The following is a 24033-nucleotide window of genomic DNA, read 5'->3' on the forward strand; positions in this document are numbered from 1 at the left end:
AAAGGAGGTAGCTTTAGGAGAAAGTAGTTCTGCATCAATGACTGGAGGTTCATTTCCCCCCCTGTTTTCTGGTTCTCATCACATCTTTCCTTTGCATTTTTTGCACTCCTTGGAGATGTACGAATCATATGGAAATATGGATGCAAACAGTTAATTTACTTACAATTACGATTCATGGTTTGTTAGATTAAAATTAGTTCAAATTGATCAACTAAAAAAATCCGCTTAGAGACATGGACCTTATTTTAGTGCTGTAGTTTGATTCCCATCCAGCAGAGGGCGTCCGTAACCCAGAGCCGTTGATGCAGAAATTAAAGATGGCGGCTGTCCCACAACAGTAGAAAGGAACGGTCCAAGAAGAGTCCGGTGTGAGTAGAAAAATGCACTTAATGCGGTTCTGTTTCGAGATATAAACACTCAAACGTTTTAAGTTTCCATTTAATAGCGCTTCTTTTAACCGAACTGAATGACGGAGTAGCGTCAACGTCTCTTTGAAAAAGTACAGAAGTGCTACGAAAGGGGAGGCTAACAGTAAAAAAAACCCAACATGGCGCCGATAAGGACGGTTGATTTCGATGCCTGTGGGGAGTTAATGCGATTCATGTTGTGAAGTTTTATCTTTAATTCAAGGGAAACCACAGTTCGTACTTATGTATGAACATCTGAACAACGTTTTACTTTTTTGTCTTTTTTTTTATTCAGCAACTTAAGATGTTTCATTTCTGTTATATTTTATAAATATATCTAATTTTAATGTGAGAAAATCACAATTTTCTGCTTTAAGTCTGTTTAAACACAGCTGACACAAAATAGTGTAACGATTTAATGAATTTTAATTTAATGAAATCTCTTAATCATCTATGGAAAGAGAAAATACAAGAGAAAAATCAATTGCTTGATGGGGACTCAATCAACTTTAGATCAACTCATCTAAAGTTGATAACTTGCATCCCTGCATTGAAAAATTTGAACGTTTGTGTAAGGTGAAAGAAGTGTGAGCAGGAAGGGGCACTGATTGAAGATGTTTCTGAGTCTGTGTGGGAGGTTTTCTTGTTGGAATGGGATATGAGCTCTGACAGTGTGTGTGGTGTGCAGAGGATGGGTTGTGTTGAAAGGTGGTGCATGAAGGCAGAGGTGCATTCCAGGGTGAGTGGATTGCTGGGAAGGCTGCGTGGAAATAAAAGTGGAATATGCAACAAAAGAGAAGGTTGTGAAATTTTGCAAGTGGGTGGTTTAAAGGAGACAGACAGCACAGCAGGGCTGAATTCAGAAATGTCAGAGAAGGGGCTTCTGTGTAGTCTTACAGCTAATTCTTCACATCCATTCTGCTCTCAGATCAAACGGGATACGTGATGCATCAAATTTACCCAGACAGGGTTCGCTGATTGATGTGGAAAAAAGCCATTTCACTGAGGTTGACCAAGAACCAATCAAGACATCAGAGCATAAGAGTAGCATCGCAGGTCACTTAGAAAACCCCCGCTCTATTAAGTGAAGTGCTGTCGTTCACAGTGAGATTAATTTAATACATTCAACACAAACACATGCATTTAAAATGAGTTGTTTACAAAGGGAAAGAATGACTGCTATGCTGCAAACCACAAAGGTTACTGCGTCTGAAGCTGCTTGCTTAAATTTATTGGGCTCAAAACAGAGTGCTTCAATTATGCATAATTGACATTTTTAAGCACACAAAAAATATTTGCTTGGAAATATATAACACTGCAAAACACAATTTTACCAAGTATTTTTGGTCTAGTTTCTGATGCAAAATACATTATTACACCTGAAATATTAAGTGGTCAATTTGACCTTGTCACTTTTTTGTTTCCATTTTAGTTTTCAGTTAACATTTTATCAAGGGACAAGTACAATATCAGTAATTGTTTATAATCTTTTTTTGTGTAATTATTAATTATAATATTTTTTTGGGTGCAATATCTGGAGAATTGCACCCAAATTTGCATCAATCACTAGCGGAACAAGTCAGCGTCGGGACGGGGGGCGGGACCAATGACCGGGCCACTCACGTGTATCACCTGGGCTGCTGGAAACTGTTGATGGGGGGGGGGGAACATTCGCTAAACCGTGAGTGAAACAGTCACTGGGACTGACTACTATATATTCCATTGAGGGATAGTAACTTTAACAATACATACACCTTTCTGAACAGGCGAGGGCACACTTTCTTTGTCTATAATCAGACATTAAAGCGACTTGAAACCATTCCTCCCTCCCTGGGCCCCCATGGGCAACCATCCGGGCCCGGGCCGGGGGGCAGACGCCCCCCCAGTTCCCCCAATAGCTCCGCGCCTGGTACAAATCTACTTTTTCACTTCTGATTCAGACATTTGAAGTTAAATACCAATCAGGTACAGAAGAAATACCTGAATTGACTTAAAACGTTTCCTTTTTAGAAAACACAGACATATACTGAATTACAAATTTATTTGATAACTCTGCACCAGTACATCACACTTAATACTCAGAAAGCACAAATGTCTTGATACAAATGAAATAATCTGCCTGCAGAACAAGTACTTTTTAAAATCAAACATTAGGAATAATTTACTTTAAACAAGTTCCTATATCTTACTGAAAATTATTTGTAAGTTAGTTTTTCAGTAGAAATTAGACAAAAAATTCCTGGTAAGATTTTGTTTTTGCAGTATAAAAAAAGAAAACGTTGTTGTTGTTGTTCCAGGTAAGATGCAGAGGCAGCGCACGGTGGTTCAGGCCTCGCAGGGTGACGGCCGGCCGTGTCCGGCCCAGATGGAGCAGTGGAAACCCTGCCCGGTTCGACCCTGCTACCAGTGGCAGTACAGCCCCTGGTCGGAGTGTCGGGTCGAGGTACGTCAATAAATCATTTGCAACCTACCGAAATCCACTGACATTAAATATTAGTAAGTGCATCGACCTCTGGCAGCAGCAAGGAATGCAACTCTGACTGTTCTCTGAGATCAATAAGCAGGAGGGCTGGAGCCAAAAGGGCGATCCTCAAAAAATAATGGTCTTTAGTATTGATGGACGACCTCATCATATTCCTGCTCATACTGTTATTCTGCTAGATGGACAGTAGAAATCAATCTAATGCATATTTAATGCTGACACATTAGTAATAACCTATAACTTTGCCAAGGAAAATGAGCTGTGTGCCTTACGGTTAGTAGAATAAAGTCTTCTGTTGTGTTTTATAAGCAGATAAATACGGTCATTTCTGTTATTAGACGAGCTGTTTCCAACTCTGCACTGCAAAACTCAATCTCACTAAGTGTTTTTGCCCTGACTTACAGTGCAAGGGTCTTAGTACAGTTGAATAAAGACAAAATAACTTTCTAGCAATATATAGGAGTTTGTTTTATGTCAATAATTCTTTAATATGGATGAAAAAGTACTAGTTAAATTGGAACTACTATTTTATCATCAATATTAAGGAATTATTGACATAAAACAAACTCCTATAGCTTGTTGCAAAGTTCCTTTAAGTTAGTGTTATTGTATTTAAAGTGAATTAAGATATTTACATTAGAAACTAAACCAAAAATACTTGGTAAGATTCTGTGTTTCAACAGCATCCTTCATGTTTTAGAGATTGGATTGAATGGGGCTTTTATTTTAGCAACTTTAATGGATTGGAGAGAGAAAAAAGCAAAGTTTGAAGAAAAATATTTTGCTGTCATTCAGTCTGAAAACTACTGGTAAAGAGAAACATTGGGGGAAAATGTCACCGTCAAAGAGGAACATGACCCAAAACATGGAGCTAGAAGAATGGTTTCAGATCAAACTATTTTCACATTCTAGCATGACACAATCAAAGTCAGACATACAGTTTAGTTTGTGATTTTACTGCAAGATAAAAAGGGTTAAAGATCAGTGAATATGGATACTTTTGCTTGGCAATTTATAACTGAGTATTTAAATAACAGTTGCCAGTTTGTGTAGTAAAATAGTTGTAAAGCTCAGCTAAATCCAGATGTTTGCCACCTGTGTTTGGCTGCAAAAGTGGGAAAGAAAATAGGCAAAAGTTACCAAAAACTTGTAAAGACTTGTTCTGTTGGCCATAAAATAAATCTTCCTAAAGACTCTTTTGGAAAAAAGGCCTGTCACGATGACAACATTTTCTGGACAATAAATTATCCCTGAAGTTACTGTGATAAACAATTGACGACTTTTTTTAGTAGTATTGTGGTGGTGGCATAATAATTCAAAAACACAAAAAGATCAATAAACTTCGAATTTTAATGAACATTTAACACTGGAACTGTAAGACATTTTAAATATACCAAATAAACAAAACAACAAATAAAATGAATTATGAAGTCTCTGTAAACAAGATTATCATTCAAAATATGTTGAAAGCACCAGACTTTAGACTTTTGTCATCCGATTTTAAGAAAGAAAAGAGAAAAACGATAAAAAATGGAAATTATTGAGCTTGTTTTAATTAATCATTTAACTGATTTATTGCACCAGTCCTTCCTGAGAAGCTGCTGGAACAAAAATAAACCTCCACCTGAACCATGTTTGCCCTCAAACTCCAGATCTTTAGTGCTAATCTTTTACTCAGTAGTAATTCACCGCCTCCTGCGTTTTTCGTCTTTTCTCAGAGTGTGGTGTGCGGACACGGCACTCGCTACAGGAACCTGTCCTGCTTCGTGTCGGATGGGTCCGGTGACAGCGAGAGCAGCATGGTGGACGAGGAGCTGTGCAGCAGCCTGGAGCTGGCCATCAACGGAGACAAGAAAATCATACTGAAAGAAGCTTGTACCCTCCCATGTCCAGGTAGGAAATTACTGCTCAGAAATATGGATCATGTCACTAATTGGTATCAGTAATAACTGGTTACATTTACTCAGTTACATTCACTTGAGTAATATTTTGGGAAAAAAATACTTTCAGGAATATTTTTACATTTACTTGCATAATTTTATTACTGAAGTAAAACTGAATGAAAAACAAACATGTTTTAACCAAAAATTCACCAGACACAGACTGGTGAATTTTATGAAACTTTGTTAGTTTCATAAGTTTTACTTTGAAATAAATAGATTTTGAAAAATGTTTGTTTGGCGTTATTTTGATAGTTTGTAATTATATAAATTATTTTAATTTCAGTCTTTAAAATACCAACATGACTTTTGTATTTTGGTCCATCTAATTATGTAATTTTTAAATATTAAATTATTAATGTTTTGATCAGTTGTTTGATCAGTACGTAAGCCGACTTTTTACCAAATATGTTTTTACTTCAGTAAAAATATATTAAAGTAGTTCTTCGATTACTCGAGCACAATTTGTGAGTACTTTACATCTCAGCCGATTATTCTGATGAAAAAATTTCACATTCTACTGTTTTTTTTTTTTAATTCAACCACTTAAGTGTTTTGTACAATTTTAGAAATACATTAAAAGACGCAAATACACAACAAACCTATTCCTTTCTTAAATAAGAAAGGAAACATTTTATTGCCTAGAATGTAATAGCAGTATTTATTTAGTGAATTTGAACCCAAAACTTGAGGAGTTTTGGTTTCTAGGTAACGGGCTGGACTCTGATGGGGTTGCTAGGTAACGGGTTGGGCTCTGGTGGGGTTGCTAGGTAACGGGCTGGGCTCTGGTGGGGTTGCTAGGTAACGGGCTGGGCTCTGGTGGGGTTGCTAGGTAACGGGCTGGGCTCTGGTGGAGTTGCTAGGTAACGGGGCAGTGCCTGTAGATTTGTGATGTTACATTCTAAAGGTTTTTGAAACTACTTTTTTTCCAGAAACCAAAAAACTTGTTTCCAAAAAACAGCTGGGTATTTTTTGGTTTTTTTTTTTAGAAGCAGTCGAGACCCAAATAGAAGTACAAAAATGTGAAAAATTTAAATTTTGCTTAATGGGTTCCCTTTTAAAATTGTTTAACCACTGGATAAATTGCTATTTATGATGACTAACACTAGAAGTAAAAGCTGAGCTAAAGGCAGAATAAGCTAAATAAACATTACAATTACAATAGGCCTTCGCAGTGCTTTCGCTGCTTGGACCTAATTATCATTTAATTTAACAGTTGATTATGTTTTTGCCTGTGGCAGGCAGATCATGCCACCTTGTCAACTCGTTTTGCATTATTTTAAATCATGACGGCTATATATATTTAGCTCAATTACTCCCAGTTTTTGTCACATCCTCTTGCTGAACTCGTGTTTGAATTGGTTGAAACGCTGCCTGTCACCTTGCAGCGAGCCGCCCATGAAAGGTGTGAAACATACCAAGGTGTTCACTTGAGCAGCGGTCTGATGATTCCTCACAGGTCTCTTAGCAGCAGATGCTATTAGTGTGCTGTGGTGTCCTGCCAAGCCAGGGGCGCCACTCTGAATAGATGTGTTTTTTTCCTTCTTAGCTTCATGTGGAAGTTACTGAACACTGAGAAAACCCCTCAACTGAGATGTAAATCTAAAAATAGAAATATTTGACACCTGAATTTTAATTGGCTCCATTCTGGCATGAAAGATATATAAGAACATACAAAAACATCAAAACAAATTAGACTATGAAATGAGTTGGAATAAGTTTTGAACTCATGTAGACATAGAAAACTAAGAAACCAGCTAAAATCAGATGAATAAGATATACTTTCTAAATACGTAAAGTAATTTAGAAAGTATATCTCCTGCTATGTGCAATTTAGCTGGTTTAGCATTAATTGATGACCTAAAGGTTTCCCATTACCAAAGTATTGCATAGATTAGTAAAAGCAAAGAAAATTTTACTTTTGTATGGATTTTGCTTTGGATTACTAAACAGTAATCCATGATTACTGTTAGTAAACAGTAATCCATGGGATTAGCTACTTACAGTAGTTTATCCCATAAATTTTCCATTGTGCAACATTGGAGTCTGAAAGTGGAAATAATATTTCACCTTGCTCAGAAATTGTCTAAGGGTGTGCTGTGGTGGCGCAGGGATTGAGCACAGCCCACATATGGAGGCCTTAGTCCTCGACTCGGCTGTCGCAGGTTTGATTCCCGGCCTTGGCGACCTTTGCTGCATGTCTTCCCCCTTCTCTCATTACCCACTTTCCTGTCAATTGACTATCAAATAAAGGCCACTAGAGCCAAAAAATATCTTTAAAAAAGAAAAAAAAAGAAAGAAATCATCTAAAATTTCTGACAGATGAATCAAAATAATGGTTCAAATTGTAATCCTATAGTCAATGAGCACACACAGAGAGATCAACAAAGACTTGGAAATGGCTAATACAGTTGGAAATAATGACACACACATTCACACACACTGCACAAAACTCCACTGCTGAAGAAAAGGTGTGTAAAGCCTTGGATTTCATTGCACAATGTTTGGAGGAAGATAGATTATGTTCACTTTCCCCAGTTTGCAGGTGGGAATGTTATTGAATGGCAGATTTCATATAACTAAACAAAGGCTGAAATATGTCAATACAAATATTACTAATATATTTACTGAGAAAAATGCCTATTTCCATGCCTGTTTAACTCATAATAGTTTACACAGACAAACATTTTCATAGAAGAGCTTGTGCAGTTAATTCCATGTCTTGTTCCTCTGATGGGTAAACTATCTTTCCACGTGTCCCCAAGGCATATTTGACATCGCTGATAATGTCTGTTGAAAAGTGAAAGCAAACCGAAAAGCTTCGACCTTAATTGCATTCTCCTGGTGATGCCAGGGTAAACACAAGCTCTGTGAGATTGCTAAAATGGTTGTTTCCCGCTGGCTCTTCCTTGGTTGATCCTAAAAGATGCTTGAAAAGGGAGTCTTATATATGCACTTTATAAACTATGTAAGGTATGGATCTAAAACATTAGCTAAAGGCAAGACGTTATGCTGAAGATGAATCTTTGTAGGAAAGATTTGTTTAGTACTTTTACTGCATTGCAGCTGCTGGTTGTTCTGGAACAAGAAAACAAGTAATCAGACTCTTGATGTTTGAACCCCGTTGTGACACGCTTTTTTAGTTTTTATCCCTGTTATGACCCAAAATAACACAGCAGGAACAGTTGCACAATAAACCTGTAAAAAGGAAAAATATACATAAACTAGTATGCCATACAGAAGGAATTTAAAATAAGAATGCAATAGAGAAGCTTCTGAATTATATTATGCAAAGTATGTTATGTTATATGCAGACTAAAGTCAAACAGGGACTCATTTTTATTAAATTTATAGTTACAGTTGCATATATCTTTGGAAATTCCATCCAAGTGAAAGAAGTGCTTTAAAAATCAATAAACTTTGCAGGTGATTAAAGGAAGCAGGTGGAAGAAGAAAGGCAGAGCAGACTACTACCTGAAGCTTAGGTCCTTCAGTGTTTGCAGCTCTGCATCAGAGAAAAGACTTTAAAATACTTCTGTTACTTTATAAATCACTCAACAGCTTCAAAGTACCTTCAAGATTAGTTTTTGCTGAATCAGCTTTCCAGACCACTAAGCTCCAGTGGTTCAGTATGTCAACAAACACATCTATCACGATAAACACATGATCAGTATCAATAGGTAATATATAAAGATTATACACTGAATCCTCATCCAGAACCGCACAGCATTCTGGGATATGTAGGCAGAAGAAATACTTTAGATACTCACCCTCTCAGCCAGCTAAGAAAGGTTGGTGGAATCAACTCACTCTCTCTTCGGTTACCTAGCAACGCTCATTCTTCGGTTACCTAGCAACAACCTGTGGAGTAACTGGCACAGCAGCAGTTTCAGGTTTTTCTACCGTACCTCAAAAACGCTTAAAAAGAAAAAACAGTGGCATGGAGTGAAAACTGTGGATAAAGTAGGAAAGGTGATGGCAGATATTTAAAACAAAATACTAATAAGTAATTATCAATATTGACTGATATGCAACACTTATATTGTGATACGTTTTCCAGCCCTAATCTGGAAGACAAACTTCCAGAAAACAGCTGAAACACTGAGTTCCTTTAAATAAATGCTAAAAGTCCAGCTGCTGTAGAGCTGCCTTTGATTAATAATAATGTTGATCAGCATGGTTGATGATGATTATTTTTGATGATTTTGGTGATGGGATTTGACAAAGTAAAATGTCTGCTGGTTGTTTCATAATTGTTTTATCATGCAAGTCACTTTGAACTGCCTTGTTACTGAAATGTGCTAAACAAATAAACTTGACTTGAATAAATTTGACTGTTGGGAATGCAGCATCTGTTGACATTAAAAACTCTAGTCATGTTCCAGTGTTTTTTTGTTTTTTTTCCTAATCTGAAATGTGCATAGCAGGTAACAGAGGGAAGCTCAAAGCAGCGCTTCTCTACAGGAGCAAAGCTGTGCGCCTTGCACAGGAAATGTGTCAGTGTGCCATGTGTCGACACATTTTCAGCATGAGTTGTCCCAGTGGGTGACAAACCCACAAACCTGGCAACGCCGGCCCACAATCGACCTGTACAGGATGCCCTTCTTTATTTTTTATTTCGGTCACTGATCAGGTCCCGGCTCAGCCTGTAGGCTATGAAGGACATCTGCTCCGATTTTTATGATTTATGACTGGTAAATAAATTGATGTGCAGCACAAACTTACTATGTTGAGCCTATATTTCCAAATTTAAGAACACAAAGTATGATTTGTAAGACAATCATACTCTCAGAATATTCTGCAAGGAAGGGAGAATGTTGATGTACAAAAATATTACTCTATGGTCATTGCACAAAGACACAACAGGGAATTTAGTAATGAAATGCTGAGAAACTGCAAGTTTGACTATAAATCCATGTAGATGAAAGTGTTACTAGTTGCAGGTAAGGGGGAAAAAATCTAGAATAAATATATTGTATATATATATATATATATATATATATATATATATATATATATATATATATATATATAAAACTTAGCATTTTTACACAGTCTTATAATATTAACACTTCCTACATTTAAAAAAAACATTTATATACACTGCTCAAAAAAATAAAGGGAACATTTCACTTTAATTTTGTGTGAGGCTCCAAATCCAGGCCTCCATTGGTTAATAAATTTGATTTCCATTGATGATTTTTGTGTGATGTTGTCAGCACATTCAACTTTGTACAGAACAAAGTATTGAATGATAATATTTCATTCATTCAGATCTAGGATGTGTTATTTGAGTGTTCCCTTTATTTTTTTGAGCAGTGTATTTTTATTCATTGGTCAAGAAGAAAATGTGTAAAAACTCATTTCACGTAATTTATTTGCTAAATGCAACTTGACATCTCATTAAACTTGTTCCTCATGTTCACAAAATGTCAAAATTCTGCAGTTAAATTAAATATAAAAAAAATAAAAATTCAGCCATGTCAGACAACTTTTTAAGTATGAATACAAACATTTCTTTAATACTTTAAATTTATGGTAGACGTTTTAACAAATGTAAGATTTCACATGTGAAACAGAGAAAGGCTGCATGAACAGAGGGACTGACTGAAGGTCGGATCTTTGGATTAATGGACTGCAACATGGTTGGTTGGATTTAAGACCTGGATGAATGAACCGGTGGCAAATATTTGAACATGCAGATGTATTATGCTGAGAATCGATGGATGCATAGACTGATGAGAAATATTGAAAATAAAGTCTGGAGATGCATACATATCTTAGTGCTTTTTTTTATCCATGTTCTTCCAGATCCTAAAAATCCTTAAATCTAATTAAATCTCATTCAGGACTTTTCTACTCCATGCAGTGATTCACTTTTCACAACCACATCGCTCTTTATTTCCAGTGACTGCACCCAAAAACTGCTGCTGATAGAGAAGGAGATGTTTCTTTTTGCTAAATGGTCCAAATCTGCAACATTTCTAAACGACAAGAAAGGAATTTATCCCCTAGTTTATGATCCAGCTGGATAAAAACAGTGTTTTCATATAGTGCTGCTTAACTATAGAGCTGTTATTTTCAGTGTCAGCAGTCCCTGAAGGAAGGATTATTCTTCTTTGCTTCTGCCAAAAGACAAAGTACAAATGCTGAGTTCACTTTCAAAGTGTCGTGGGTCTATTTTAGGTCAGAACTCATTGTTTGTCATGCAGAAGGGAAAACAAGTTATCCTTTATTCAACCCACAGCTCATTTAAAACCACCTCTGTTTGAAATAATTTTATTTTTTATGCGCTAGGAGTGTTTCCACTGATGAATTTCTCATTTTGATTTAAAAAAAAACCCATAACTACTGCTCCCAGAGATGGAAAATGCTGAGAAGCTGCCCTAGATAACAAGCGAGTCCGTCCCTTCGCAGGCAAACTGCAGGAGTGCTGAAGTATCAAACTGCAATCTAAAACTTAGAAGGATTTCTACATGAGGATTGTGAATCAGGGTGAAAGAAAATGGAGCTCCTTTGTTTTTTTAGTGCAAAGCTGGGGGTTAGTCTGGGAACTAAAGAAAACTCACACAAATACAGTTGCTTTGCACGTTGGTGCATCAACCCATGTCCTGCTTCCCCCAGCGTTTGATGAGCTGCAGATGTCAAGTCAAAGTTTATTTATATAAAACATTTACAGCAGCCTCGGCCGACAGAAGTGACTCATAACATCAGATCAATGATAGAACAAGAAAATAAAAATAAGACAGTTATAACATTTGCAGAGAATACCAAAAACTAACATGAATAAAAACCAACACATACTTAATTTCAGTTACAGCGATTTACAAAAATAAATTTGAATCAGTGAGGTACCAATATTATGTTTTTAAAATCTAAAGTAAAATAACTGCTGATTTTCCAAATCAAATGTTAAGAGCAGATAATTTATAGCTTTTAAAAGGGCAGTTTCAGTGCTGTGCCGCATTTTAAAACCAGACTGAATTTTTTCACCAATTTCATTTAGATCAAGATAAGTCTGCAGTTGGACATAAGCAACTTTCTCCAAAACTTTGGACATAAATGGCAGCAAGTCTGCAGTTGGACAACACGTTTCAGAAAAGCATTTCGACAATACATGGACCAGTCAGACATCTTTAAACAAACAACTAGGAATGAAGAAGCCCAATAGACAGCCAAACGAATCACACGTTATTAACTTGGGGAAACAAAGTGTTGCTTTGACAAAACTGAAACGGTTTTTTAATGGCTAACACCTACACCAAAGCTGTACTGCAGAAATATTTGACTTCAACCAATGTATCTCAGAGAGATGTGGAAGAGATGAACAATTTTAATAAAAACACCTTGGAGGAAATGTAAATACACATTTTGCACTTCTTTTTTTCTGAATTTGTTTTAATCTTTTGGCCGTTTGTTGTTTCAGTTCTCAAATACAACAGAAGTTTTTTGTGGTCACACACACACTGTGCTTTAACACACCGTCATTACTCCCCACCATTTTATGCATCAAGTGATCAAAGTGAGAGAATAAATGCATCTAAAATATATAATTTATTACTACTAGGCTGATAAACATGACATTTGTTTTGCAACAAAAGGTTTGGAATGGCTGTGAATAACTATTAATAAATGCCAAAGGCAATTAATTACAAAAATTAGTAATTTAGAACAATCAGGCACCACCTGATTCTGAAGAAATAACAGCCAAATGTTTTTTAGTCTCAATTATTGCTTTATGAATACCTGCCTGATGAAAACTTGGGAATTAAATACAATAAATAAAAGATTAGGTTCAGCACTGACGATCTCAGACAACATGGCTCTCTAAAATATGAGACCAATAAGGAATTTAATATCCTTAAATCAAAACTTGGACTGTTCCTCTTTTGTCCATAATTTTCTACTCCAACCTTTTGTTTTTTATTTTTGAGCAGCTATAAGACACAGTAGAGAAACCTTAAACTGCTGCTGTGCCAGTTTCTCAGCAGGTTGTTGCTAGGTAACCAAAGAGTGAGTGAGTTGCTAGGCAACCAAAGAGTAAGAGAATGAGTTGATTCCACCAACTTTTCTTAGCTCATCTTCAGATGTTGAGAGGTTCATCTGCCTACATCTCCCAGAATGCTGTGCGGTTCTGGATCGGAGTTCAGTGAATATTCAATATGTTGAACATTCTTATCAGATGTATTTTCTGTGGATGTTGATCTGTCGCTGTATATATTATTGATTTATTGCCCAGTCCTACTGAAACCCAAACATAATAATTTCCTACATGCTTGTAAGTCAGAAGTGTCGAGGTAAGTTCTTGTATTTGTTTTCAGCTTTCTGTCTCTGGTTGTGCAGGCGAATGCTACCTGATGGAGTGGTCTGACTGGAGCTCATGTGTCAACATCTGTGTGAAAGGAGCCGGCGTGGACTTCGGCTCCGTTCAGGTCCGGTCCCGAGCCGTCCTGGCCCAGGAGCCTGAAAACCTGCAGCTGTGCCCAGACCAGGCTTGGGAATCGCAGCCCTGCACAGGTACAACTCCTTTTCTCTACGCTGGTCACAAGGCTTGAGAGGTACAGGAAAAACCTGTGGCTTTCTAAATGTAGCCATGGATCTGCTGAAGGTCCCTCAGTTATGCAGCCTTTTGACCGGAGGGTCAGATCTGATCCTGTCAGTCTTTGGCAATGAAATAACTGAGTCAGAGGTGCTATAAATGGATAAAATAAATGTTTTACTACCTTTTTTACACTCTGCAATTGTGAACTTCATCCCATCAGAAAGCACTTCCCTATTTTGTCACAATACAGCTTCAAGATTAATGTGTTTTATTTTATGCAACTAACCAATGTAAGTGTAAGGAAAACATGTGCTTCTCAACATTTTCTAGTAAATAATTGAACAGTATGATTAGCATTTGTATTCAGCTTCTAATTTTCCAGTTTGTCTGAAATTACATACTTTAGCAAATCCAAAGTATTTTAATTTTATTAGAAATGTAACATTTCTGTAAAAACGCTCATAACTCTCAGTAGAACTGGTTGATCTCTTTACAATTTGACTGAGCTGTTTTTTGCTTTTGAAAGAAACATGTGTTTGTCCTTCCCTTGACAAGTATGTAATAATTAAATATGCAATATCTTAAAACTTCTGGTCACAATGTGACTCTATGAAAGAGCCTAAATGGTCTGGATACTTATTCAAAGCACTGTATATAGAAAAACCGTATATAGCCAGATCTGTCAGTTGGATCACTGGGACTAATATCTTTTGTTGTCTGTTTATTTACATTATTAGGTACATGTGCTTTTACATTTTCCACATAAATAAAACTGTCTAATTTACTGGAAGCTAATTAATTGTTGTGAGCTTTCTTTAAAGCTCACATAAAAGTAAAATTTTTCATGATTTTGTGCTTCCATTGTGTTTCTACTGCTTCTAAAAACAGCCCAGGTTTAAAAAAACAACTGGCTGTCTTAAAAAAATTCATATTTTCTGGTGTCTGAAAATTGAGCTGTTTGAAAAATCATGGGAATGCAACATCAGAAATTAGCAACCTCAGCCTGTTACCTAGCAACCTCAGCCCGTTACCTAGCAACCTCAGCCAAGTTCCGCCCGTCACCTGGCAACCCAAGCGACTGCTGGAAAAGAAAAGTGTTTAATTGCTGACTTACCATTTAGAAACCATTTGCTGTGTTCTTGTTGGCTCTGCTTTTCAAAGATGTATTCTATAATTTGCAGCCAGTTTCACGTGCGAGTGCAAACGTTGAGTTGGGGGCGTGGCCAGCAGCAGATTATTTGGATTTAAAGTGAAAGGATCCCAAAATAGGCAGAACTGAGCAGGCTTAAATCTCATCATCTAAGAATGATTTTACGCAGAAATTGTAATGAACATGTTTTTAGTCCATAGACGTATCCTAACGTGTCCTAGGAAGCATAATATGCCACCTTTAAAGCCTGCTAATGCAGGTAGCGGTGGCCACTAATGAAAAAAGGTTTCGCTCGATTCACAACTTATGTGATAAGAAAACAGTCAAGTTTTGAAGTCGCTGGGCATCTTCAGCTGTTCCTTTCTGTTGTTGAGTTGAAGTCAGTCGCATGTTGAAGTTTGTTGATGCATTAGAGGACCAACGCAAAGAGATACTGAGATTCAGGGTTACACCTGCAGGCCGTTCTCTCTTCTTTCTCTCTGAACCTGCATGTTGGAGGAATCTGGGACACCAGAAGAAGCCCAACAGGAAAAAAAAAACATTTTCATTTTGTGCTCAAGACTGGATTCAGGCTGAGGTTTTTTTTTCCTCGCCGGGAGGCAGCAGTGCTATCCTGGAGTGCAGCTTTTGGTACTTTGCCCCAGATATGACCGGGACAAATGGAAACGCTTTCACCTTGTTTTCCTTCTGCTAGGTGGGTTAACTGGTGGTTTCCAGATGGGACTTTTTGCATGAGATCTCCAAATTGAGGAAATACTGTTGTGATCGCTGCTGCCTGGTGTTGATGAGCTGTGAATCATCAGCTGCCATAGGTTAGGTCTGCAGAACGAAACCCACTCCCCCACCCTGGCATCTCACTCCTCCACACTTCCCTCCTTGGCTACTGTACACAGCTCCAAAGCAGCCTCCGCCATCCTGACCTGATTTCACAGCATCACTCAGTGCCCACAGGGGGGAGGAGAGCCCCTGCCAAGATGAGTGGGGGGGCAAAAGGAGGGAAAAAGTGGTTTGATGGGATGCTCACTTAAGAAAAGCAGAAGCAAAGCTTTGTCCCATTTGGATACTTTTACCGTATTAATTCCTTCCACGGTTTCCCTCTGCAGCATAACAAGAATAGCAGATTAGTGTTTTCACTGCGTCCACACAGCAGAAAAAGCTCCTCACAGCTGGAAGAAATATAAAAACTTCAGATGGTTCAGCGACAACAAGCTAAAGAAGCTGCACTATGCAACTTTTATAAAGAAAAAATGCTTTTGACATTTTGTTAAATTCTAGTTAAGTCGTGACAGTAAGATAGATGATCTGAAAAGAAATCTAGTTCCTCTGAATTTCCCCTCTACAAACTGCATAAATACACCAGTGAGTCAGAAACAACCAATCAGAACCAGGAGGAGGATCTCAGGACTGTCAATCAATCTCGTGTGCGCGCTGCTAAATGTGATGGTGGCAGAGAAACAACCTACAGTTACAGAGAAATTATTTATTCATCATCATTGGTGGGAAGCACACATGGAGAAACTCATATCTAAGGACAATTTAGAGTAAACAATTAGCGATTAATCAGATTTATTGTGATTAATTGATTAAAATAATCATCCACTAATTAAATAATTGATTAATTGTGAGTATACAGAGTCAAGAAAAGGTCATTTGCTGAAAGAAGAACATATTTAGAGCAGTAATTAATCCATATGGATTTAAAGTTTTATCAATATTTTGCAGGACTATTGTGATAAAGATAAAAGTGACAATAAAAAACTATTTTTTACATCTTTTAGGTAACTCTGACTGTAAAGAACACAAATAATGCTCTTGAAAAACATTCAAGCATAATTGGTAATAAGCTTTCTTAGGGCACCATCAATAAGTTCACACAGAAACGGTATTTTAAAATGTATTGGTATTTATTGATGCTTCCTTTAACAAACAGTGGATAAGACAGTAAAACCATCAATCCTGACACTAAGAAAAGCTTTGGAGGGTTTTAAACATCATTAATATAATTTATCGTGGCAACAATAAATCTAAATTCTTATTGTGACAAGAAATGTATCCCGATAATGCCTTACAGTTAACCTAAGAATAATGTTTTAGACTGGAGGAAGCCTGAGTACCTGGAGGCATGTACAGGGGGAATCCTGCGGACTCCATGCAGAAGGACCGCAGGTTGGGATTTTAAACTGTAACAAATAGTTTGTCACTCAAAATCACCATCTTTCATGTTTCTCTGCCCTTTAAGAGCTTTTCTTGACTCCAGCCACCTCACTCACGTTTTCACTGCTGCGCGCTCTTCGTTTTGAGGAATGTTCTTGTCTCAGAAAAACTCCAATCTGTTAGTGAAAGGTGCTGGGAAGTGAGTAAATCGGTGATAACTTCACACGTCTGAAAAACGACTTCATCTGTAGAGGAAGGAGAAAAATTGGAGAAATGAGGAAAGTGAAGCGCATTAAGGATGAAGTTGTGTCGGTTTTAGACAAATCGTCCTGTGAAAGGCAGAGATGGAGCCGAGCCGCCGACTGGAGCAGCGAGGCCTGCACACAGCAGATCTTTCTTTTGTTCAAAGTTAAACTGTTCATTTACGCCACTAAATTGGCTGCGATGATGATTGGTTACTCTGGACTCCAGAGGGAAATACAGTCATTTACTGCCTAGATGGAGATATTGATAAAGTTATAATAGCATTGATAGAAAGTCATTAAGCAGAAGCTCTCAGTGAAGATTAAAACCTTGAACTGGACAATATGTGACAGCTACTTATTATGTGAAAATAACTGAGCGGCTGCTTTATTAATCTGTCACACTTATGATTAATGGTCTTCACTCCAGACTGTAGCTGCGCTGCGGTTTTAAAGATGGTGACTTTTTCTGTGTTTTGTTTGCAGGAGGCGAATGTTTCGAGTATAAGTGGTTCAGCAGCGGCCGTCCGAACTCCAGCCGTCCGGCTGTCTGGTGTCAGCGCTCGGATGGGCTCAACGTCACCGGTAACAAAGTCCAGGTTTCACACATTTAAAAATATTCAGCCTGCAACACACTGGGATGCAACAAAATAAACATTTTATAGCATTCAAATTCATCACTTCCTTCAGTACACTCAATTTTATCAAAAACTTTTTTTTTTCCCAGAATCTCGTTCTCTTTCTTACTGTTTATTCAATGTCACATGCTGTTTTTATTTTGTTTTTTAATTATGTAAGGAACCTTGAAATGCCTTGCTGCTGAAATGTGCTATAAAAAAAGTGTGGCATCAATGCACTTTTATTATTATTGCCTTTCACCAACAAACAATGCCTTGCATATATTTTTAAACAAAGTTGGGTGTTTCAATTATGTAAACATACAGGTACCTCAAAACATTGGTTCCTTGAGTGCTGACATTATAAAATATAAAATGTTTTAGTAATTATACAAAATATAAAAATCATTCAAATGTTTGTGTCACACAGAAATCTGAATCTGTAAAAATAAAAATAGGCTCAATATTAATTTTAATCTGATTCTGCCTTTTAAACATCAATTTAATTTTGACATAATAATTTGCATGTTCTGTTATCCATCCATCCATCCATCCATTCATCCATTCATTCATTCTCTGTACACCCTTGTCCCTAGTGGGGTTGGGAGGTCCACCCTGGACAGGTCGCCAGTCTGTCCAAGGGCAACACAGAGACAGACAGGACAAACAACCATGCGCACACACACACACACATCTAGGGACAATTTAGAGAAACCAATTAATGTTTTATTTAGTTTCTGTATATTGTTTGAAGTAAAGTTATTGGGAAAAGAAATTAGAGAGCAAACAGGATTGCTATTTTCACCCCCTTCAAAATAAGAGCAGGAAGATAATCGTCTAACTAATACTAATAGGATTAACAGTTAATAAACAAAACACAACTAAAAGTATACAAAACTTCTGAATTTATCCAGAAAAATAATTTAGGGAAAGCTAAATGCTGTCAAAGTTAGCTAACGAGCTAAACAAAACATTAGCTCTGCTACTAGCACATTAGCAGAAATATGCTCACCTGAGTCCAAAATGTAACAAGCGACTGAACAATTAACTGAACTTAGTTTTTCTGCAAAACCCTGAAGTTTGGTTTGTACCGATGCTCCACAAATGACCTCCAGTAAATAAATTTTTTACGGTAGAGTAATAATTTCAGTGGAGCTAAACTGCGTTCTGATTAAAGTGAACAGAAGAAATCCAGCAGGTGTCGAGAGAAACCAGATGTTCCTCACGTCCCCTTTCAGATCTGGTGTTTTATCATCGTTAGTACCTGGTGCCGTGTTTTTTCCGCTGTGCTCTCCAGCTGAAGGTTTGAGGCAACAATAAACAATGAGAACGACTGTGCATGCCAATATTCTCTGCACCAACGCTTATAAATAGTTGCATTTCTGCACAATTTCCAAACCTCTCTGTCAGAACATGGAAGGCATAAATATCGCACAGTATTCTGAATACAGTGAAGCAAATGAAAGTGGAGCTGTGACAAGAAATGGGAAAGAGCTCTGGTGTATTTTAGGGGAGATTCTGGTTGGAAAAGATGAAGACGCTGTATTTCCATACAGTGTTTTGAATAATAGATAGTGCTGCCGAATTTATCTTTCAAAGGTGAGAAACTACAGCACCTCTAAGGCTCAACAAGTATAAACCACTGGTGGCAGTTTCACGTAGGAGGTGAAATTAACACAGAATGTCAAAAATACAACAGAAAAAAGGAATCAGAGAAACTGGAGACTTTGTTTCTACAGGGAATGTAGGTGGTGGGTGATGCCAGCTATTATCTCATGAATAATACATCAGCCTGTTGTTGCTCACCTAAAACTGTTTAAAAAACAAACAGGGCTGCAATGTTCTCTGCTTAATTTGCAGATGAATCTACAGGCCGTTTTATGAAAGGACATTAAAGGTGGCCTATTCTGCTTCCTTTAATGGGTTCATGGGAATAATGAAACATGTTGATTACGTTTTTACACAAAATCATTCTTGGATAAAGAGATTTTCTCCTTTCAGAATGACCTGTTTTAGTGCTCTGTCAGCTGCTGCTGGCCACGCCCCCAACTCAAGTTTTACACGCTCATGTGAAAATGGCTGCCAGCAGATTTAACCTTTATTTAACCAGGATAAAGAAAAACCCACAACTCTTCTTTAAGGAAGTCGTGGCCAAGAGGTAGCAACAAATGACAACTAAAAAAAGAAACAGGAATGTGTCACTAAATCAACGTCAAGAACTTTTAGATTTAAAAGCACTAAACATGCATTCAGTCAGCCTAAAAGTTTCTTGAAACAAATTCCTAGAAGAGGGAGCAGAGTGAGCGAAAGCATTTTTTGCCTAATTCAGTCTGAGCAAAAGAGACGGATGCGCAGTTATACAACCATACATGTTTGAAAAGCATTAGTAGAGCCTCCTGCATAACCAACAAGAATACACCAAGTTGATTCTGGATGGTAAGTCGACAACAAAACACTTGTCTTTTCCAGCAGCCATTGTACAGAGCACACAGTGGTAAAATCAGCTGACCAAACATGCTGGGTTGCTAGGTAACGGCGATGTCCCCGTTGATTGTGACTTAACAGTCAGGAGGTTTTTGAAACGGCTCAATTTCCAAACACCAGAAAGTCCACCCCACTGTTTTGTGGCAACAAATTGATGTTTCTCTAAGCATTTTTTATGGGAGCAGCTGAGACCCAAATGAAGGTTTAAAAATATCACCTGAGCCGTTTCATCTCCCGACTCCACAGGTGGTTGTCCTGCGATGAATCCTCCAGTGGACAACAGCTCCTGTGACCCTCCCTGTCTCATGACGAAGTCTTTCTGCAGCGAGGTAAGCCTTTTTCATTCTGAAATCAAATAAAGAAAATGTTCAGATTCAGAATCTGAAGGTGCAGGTCGCCTTGTTTCGCTGCGACACTCTGCTGATGAGATTCAATCTGAATGAAGCGGAAAAATAAATGTTAGCAGCACAAACGGATAAAACCCGTTTCTCTGTTGTGCAGTGTCAGAATCAGAAAGTAAAATATTTCTGTCCTCAATAGAAAAATGTAACCCAGCAATTAAAGCTGGTTATAATGATCACAACCTAAATGGAGAAAGATGAGTTGAGAAAGGTAGGAATATTGTTCTCACTCCCATTTAGTCGCTTTAAAACCAGAAACTTCAATGCATTTTGGAGAGTTTTGTATCATTAACCAACACAGATTTGCTTTTACCAGTCGGAAGAGAATAATGGATAAGTTCTGATTTTATTTACAGAGGAAAAAAAATTAATCTGATAATACGCTGAAGGACTTCCTTCAGCGTATTATCAGCCTGGCGGGCCTCCAGGCTGAGTGTCGTTTATTTATTCATTTTAAATTATTGTTTTTAATACAGTGATACAAAGATATGGTTTATATACAATAAAACATCAAACCACGGTGCAGCAGCTGGTGGGCCGGCCCAGCGCCCCCTACCACCGGGCTTAGCTGGTTTCTGCTATGATGCCTGTAAACAAAATCCAGGGCAACCAGTTACCTTCACAAGACTCTTAATTAGTGAACATATTCCATGTGTTTAATTTAATCCACACATTATTACAGGGTCAACTGTTCAATAATCCAAACAAAGGAAAGAAGTGAGGCTCAGCTGCAAACCTTCAGCTGTGATTACAGCTAAAACTGGGTCGAAACGTATCGACTTGACTAATATACGCATTAGTTAAAAATGTTAGTTTTTGGTTTTAGAGTGAAAAAAAATGTAAAGTGCATTACACTTTTATGAGATTTTAATTGTAAATTATATGTTTTGCTGGTATCAGTGGTCATTTCCACTTATTCACTACATAAAACACATTTCAGCTTCAACACCTGAACATCCATCAGCAGACGTTTGATGGAAGCAGCTGCTGTTATGCATGCACACAGGGTTCTGCTGAGCTCAGAGTTTATTCCAGCTACTTTTCCTCGTTCTTCACATTGACTTGTGTATTTAACAAGTTTCTCTTCTGATCAAAATTTCAAAGAAAAATCCTCTGGTTGTCCCAGTTTTCGTGCTTGGAAGAAGCTGGAAAACACGGCGTATTGATCCGTGTCTCTCTGCAGCAGCAGTTTCACTTCTGGGTGCAACATTAACCTGATGAAGACAGTTCTCCAATCCAACAGCAACATGTTTTAAAATCCCCCTGAACTTTGAGAGAGATTCAGCTCAGTTTAAGCCAGGGTGGTCCAAAGTGTGGCGCACGGACCGCACTTTGGTGCGACCCGCCAATAGCAATTGAAGAAAATACAAATATACATCCAGCAGATAAACCGGCCTGATGCAGATGGAGACTTTTTATCCATTTTTCTGATGCATCCCAGTTTATTGATAATTTATTGTATTTGAACCACTCATTAAGTTGTAATGATTTAAAAACTAAAATAATATTCCATAATTAGAACCAGAAATGGTCAGATTGCAAAAGTCCTCTGCTTGTGATTAAACTAGAAAGTCCCATCTCTGGATTTTATGTGTAAATTTTTAATTTCAGGTGTTAGTTGGATTATATTGTTGTTCTTCTAAGTGTTAAATGAATATTTACATAAACAAGATTATTTTTATTTAAATAAGTGACCAAACAGTAAGACAATCATCCAGATTTCCCCCCCTGGATGGAAGCGCTTCCACCTTCATCCACATCCTCACTGAATCTAAACTTGCTTCACGCTGCCCCCTGCAGGCCGGGATGTGCATGTGCGAGGAGGGCTTCACAGAGGTCCTGTCGCCTGCGGGTCAGCTGGACCAGTGCGCCCCGATCCCGGTTCTGGAGATTCCCACTGCAGGTGACAAGAAGGGGGACGTAAAGACCAGTCGTGCCATTAACCCCACGCTGCCCACCACCATCCAGCCGGGACGCACGGGCCGGACCTGGTACCTGCAGCCCTACGGACCAGGTCAGCACAGAAACGGCACACGCTTTGCTTTAATTACTGGATAAAATAATTTAATTCAGAGATTTTATACTTGGTTAAGTTTTAAAAATCATACTTTTTTTCCAAAAAAAGAAAAACAAATTCTGAGAAAATTTTCACAAATTTCTTTAAAGAATATATATATTTAAGGTTTGTTTTGTTAGTGGGCCTAATCTTTTCCGTACATAAGCATAGATTTTACATTAACTGAAATCCATCCTTGAATCCATCTGATCAAGAAAAATGGTATCAAAACGTTAATCATAATGCATTATGATAAAGTTCATAACTTCCTCTTGCAGTAAAACTTTTTGGCTTTTGTCTTGTTGAAAAGCTCATTTTCTCTTCTTCGCACATAAATGAGAAAATCCCATGTTTGCGAAGCAGGATGTAAGTTGGCTCAGAGTCTTGGTGCTGGAAGTCGACATGTTTTCACTTCCTGTGGTGCATGAGTGAAATCTGAAACATGAATAAACACATGAATGTAGCCGACGACCGCATGGCCTCCGCTGCTGCAACATTAACTTTAGAGAAATATATCTGCAAATGTTCCTCACAAATCATCTGTGGCAGGAAGAGAAACCTTCAGGATGAAGGAGCTCGCAGACATTAACCTCAGCTTCCTTTAGCTACCCAGTTATGGAGACAGAAACAGAAAGTCCCAGATATCAAGCTTAATTGAGTAAATTAATGGCTCACTAATGGATTAAATATTAATAAAAAACATCTGATTTTGATCATATAGCAGAGGGATTTACTACAGCCTGAGATCTGCTTCTGCTCTGTAAATTAAAATGTTTTCTTCATTATTTTAATTGTATGAATGAAAATGCAACCAGAAGTACTACAGATTAGAGATATGCAGGTGTATAAAATGTACTGAGGCATAAAGAGTAAATCTGTGATTATCATATTGATAATCAGATTTATGAGGTCGCTCTGACATTTTAATGTTTAATGTCATTGTAGAGGAGGAAATTATTCACTAATTCATCTACGCTAAATTGTGTTCTTCCCTCTGTCGGCCTTATTTTAATGTTTTTTCTGAGTATAAAGCTGTAAAACATCCTTATTTTTTAACATTTATCTTCCAATATCTTTGATATGTATCCTGGTTATACAGTATAAAAATGTAATGTAGTAAAACATTTTGTTTGAAGTTGCTTTTCTGATACCAGAGAAGAAAAAAAATACATTGATTTTTTTATGAAGTCCTTGAAAGTGCTTGATATTCAAACTGCACAGGTAATAAAAACCTAAACTTACTATTGAATTTCCACACATCTAATAAAAAACTTTTTTTCCCCAGTGTTTGCAGTTAAATCAGATTAAACGTTTCTTGTTTTTGCCCATTTGGAATCACCAAAATTATGCCACAAATTTCAGCGAGATTTTTTATTTTATTAGTAATTTTTTTTGTAACTTTCTTTTTATTTTCTGTCTTAGTATCTAATTTACATTAACAGGACTTGTTAGGATTGTTCCAGTGTAATAAGTATTTATTATTCCTATTGGCTCAGTGGCTTATTGATAAGTGTAAATGAAATAAAGGTTAATTTATTAACATTATTGGAATTAGGGT

At 37.4% G+C, this 24033-nt stretch overlaps 1 protein-coding gene across 1 annotated transcript in view; it reads left to right on the forward strand.

The window, feature by feature from the left end:
* The window catches only part of thsd7ab (thrombospondin, type I, domain containing 7Ab), a 198339-nt gene that overhangs the window by 168443 nt on the left and 5863 nt on the right, over positions 1 to 24033 (forward strand). Inside the window, exons 21-26 of the mRNA XM_088013650.1 lie at positions 2705 to 2850; positions 4608 to 4782; positions 13173 to 13346; positions 17404 to 17502; positions 20265 to 20347; positions 22220 to 22433. Of these exons, the coding sequence (XP_087869776.1) occupies positions 2705 to 2850; positions 4608 to 4782; positions 13173 to 13346; positions 17404 to 17502; positions 20265 to 20347; positions 22220 to 22433 (891 nt within the window). The remainder of the gene's footprint in view (positions 1 to 2704; positions 2851 to 4607; positions 4783 to 13172; positions 13347 to 17403; positions 17503 to 20264; positions 20348 to 22219; positions 22434 to 24033) is intronic.

The sequence above is a fragment of the Poecilia mexicana genome, unplaced genomic scaffold (assembly GCF_051168715.1).
Source record: "Poecilia mexicana isolate PSO_F unplaced genomic scaffold, ASM5116871v1 scaffold_16, whole genome shotgun sequence".
NCBI classification, from domain to species: Eukaryota; Metazoa; Chordata; class Actinopteri; order Cyprinodontiformes; family Poeciliidae; genus Poecilia; species Poecilia mexicana.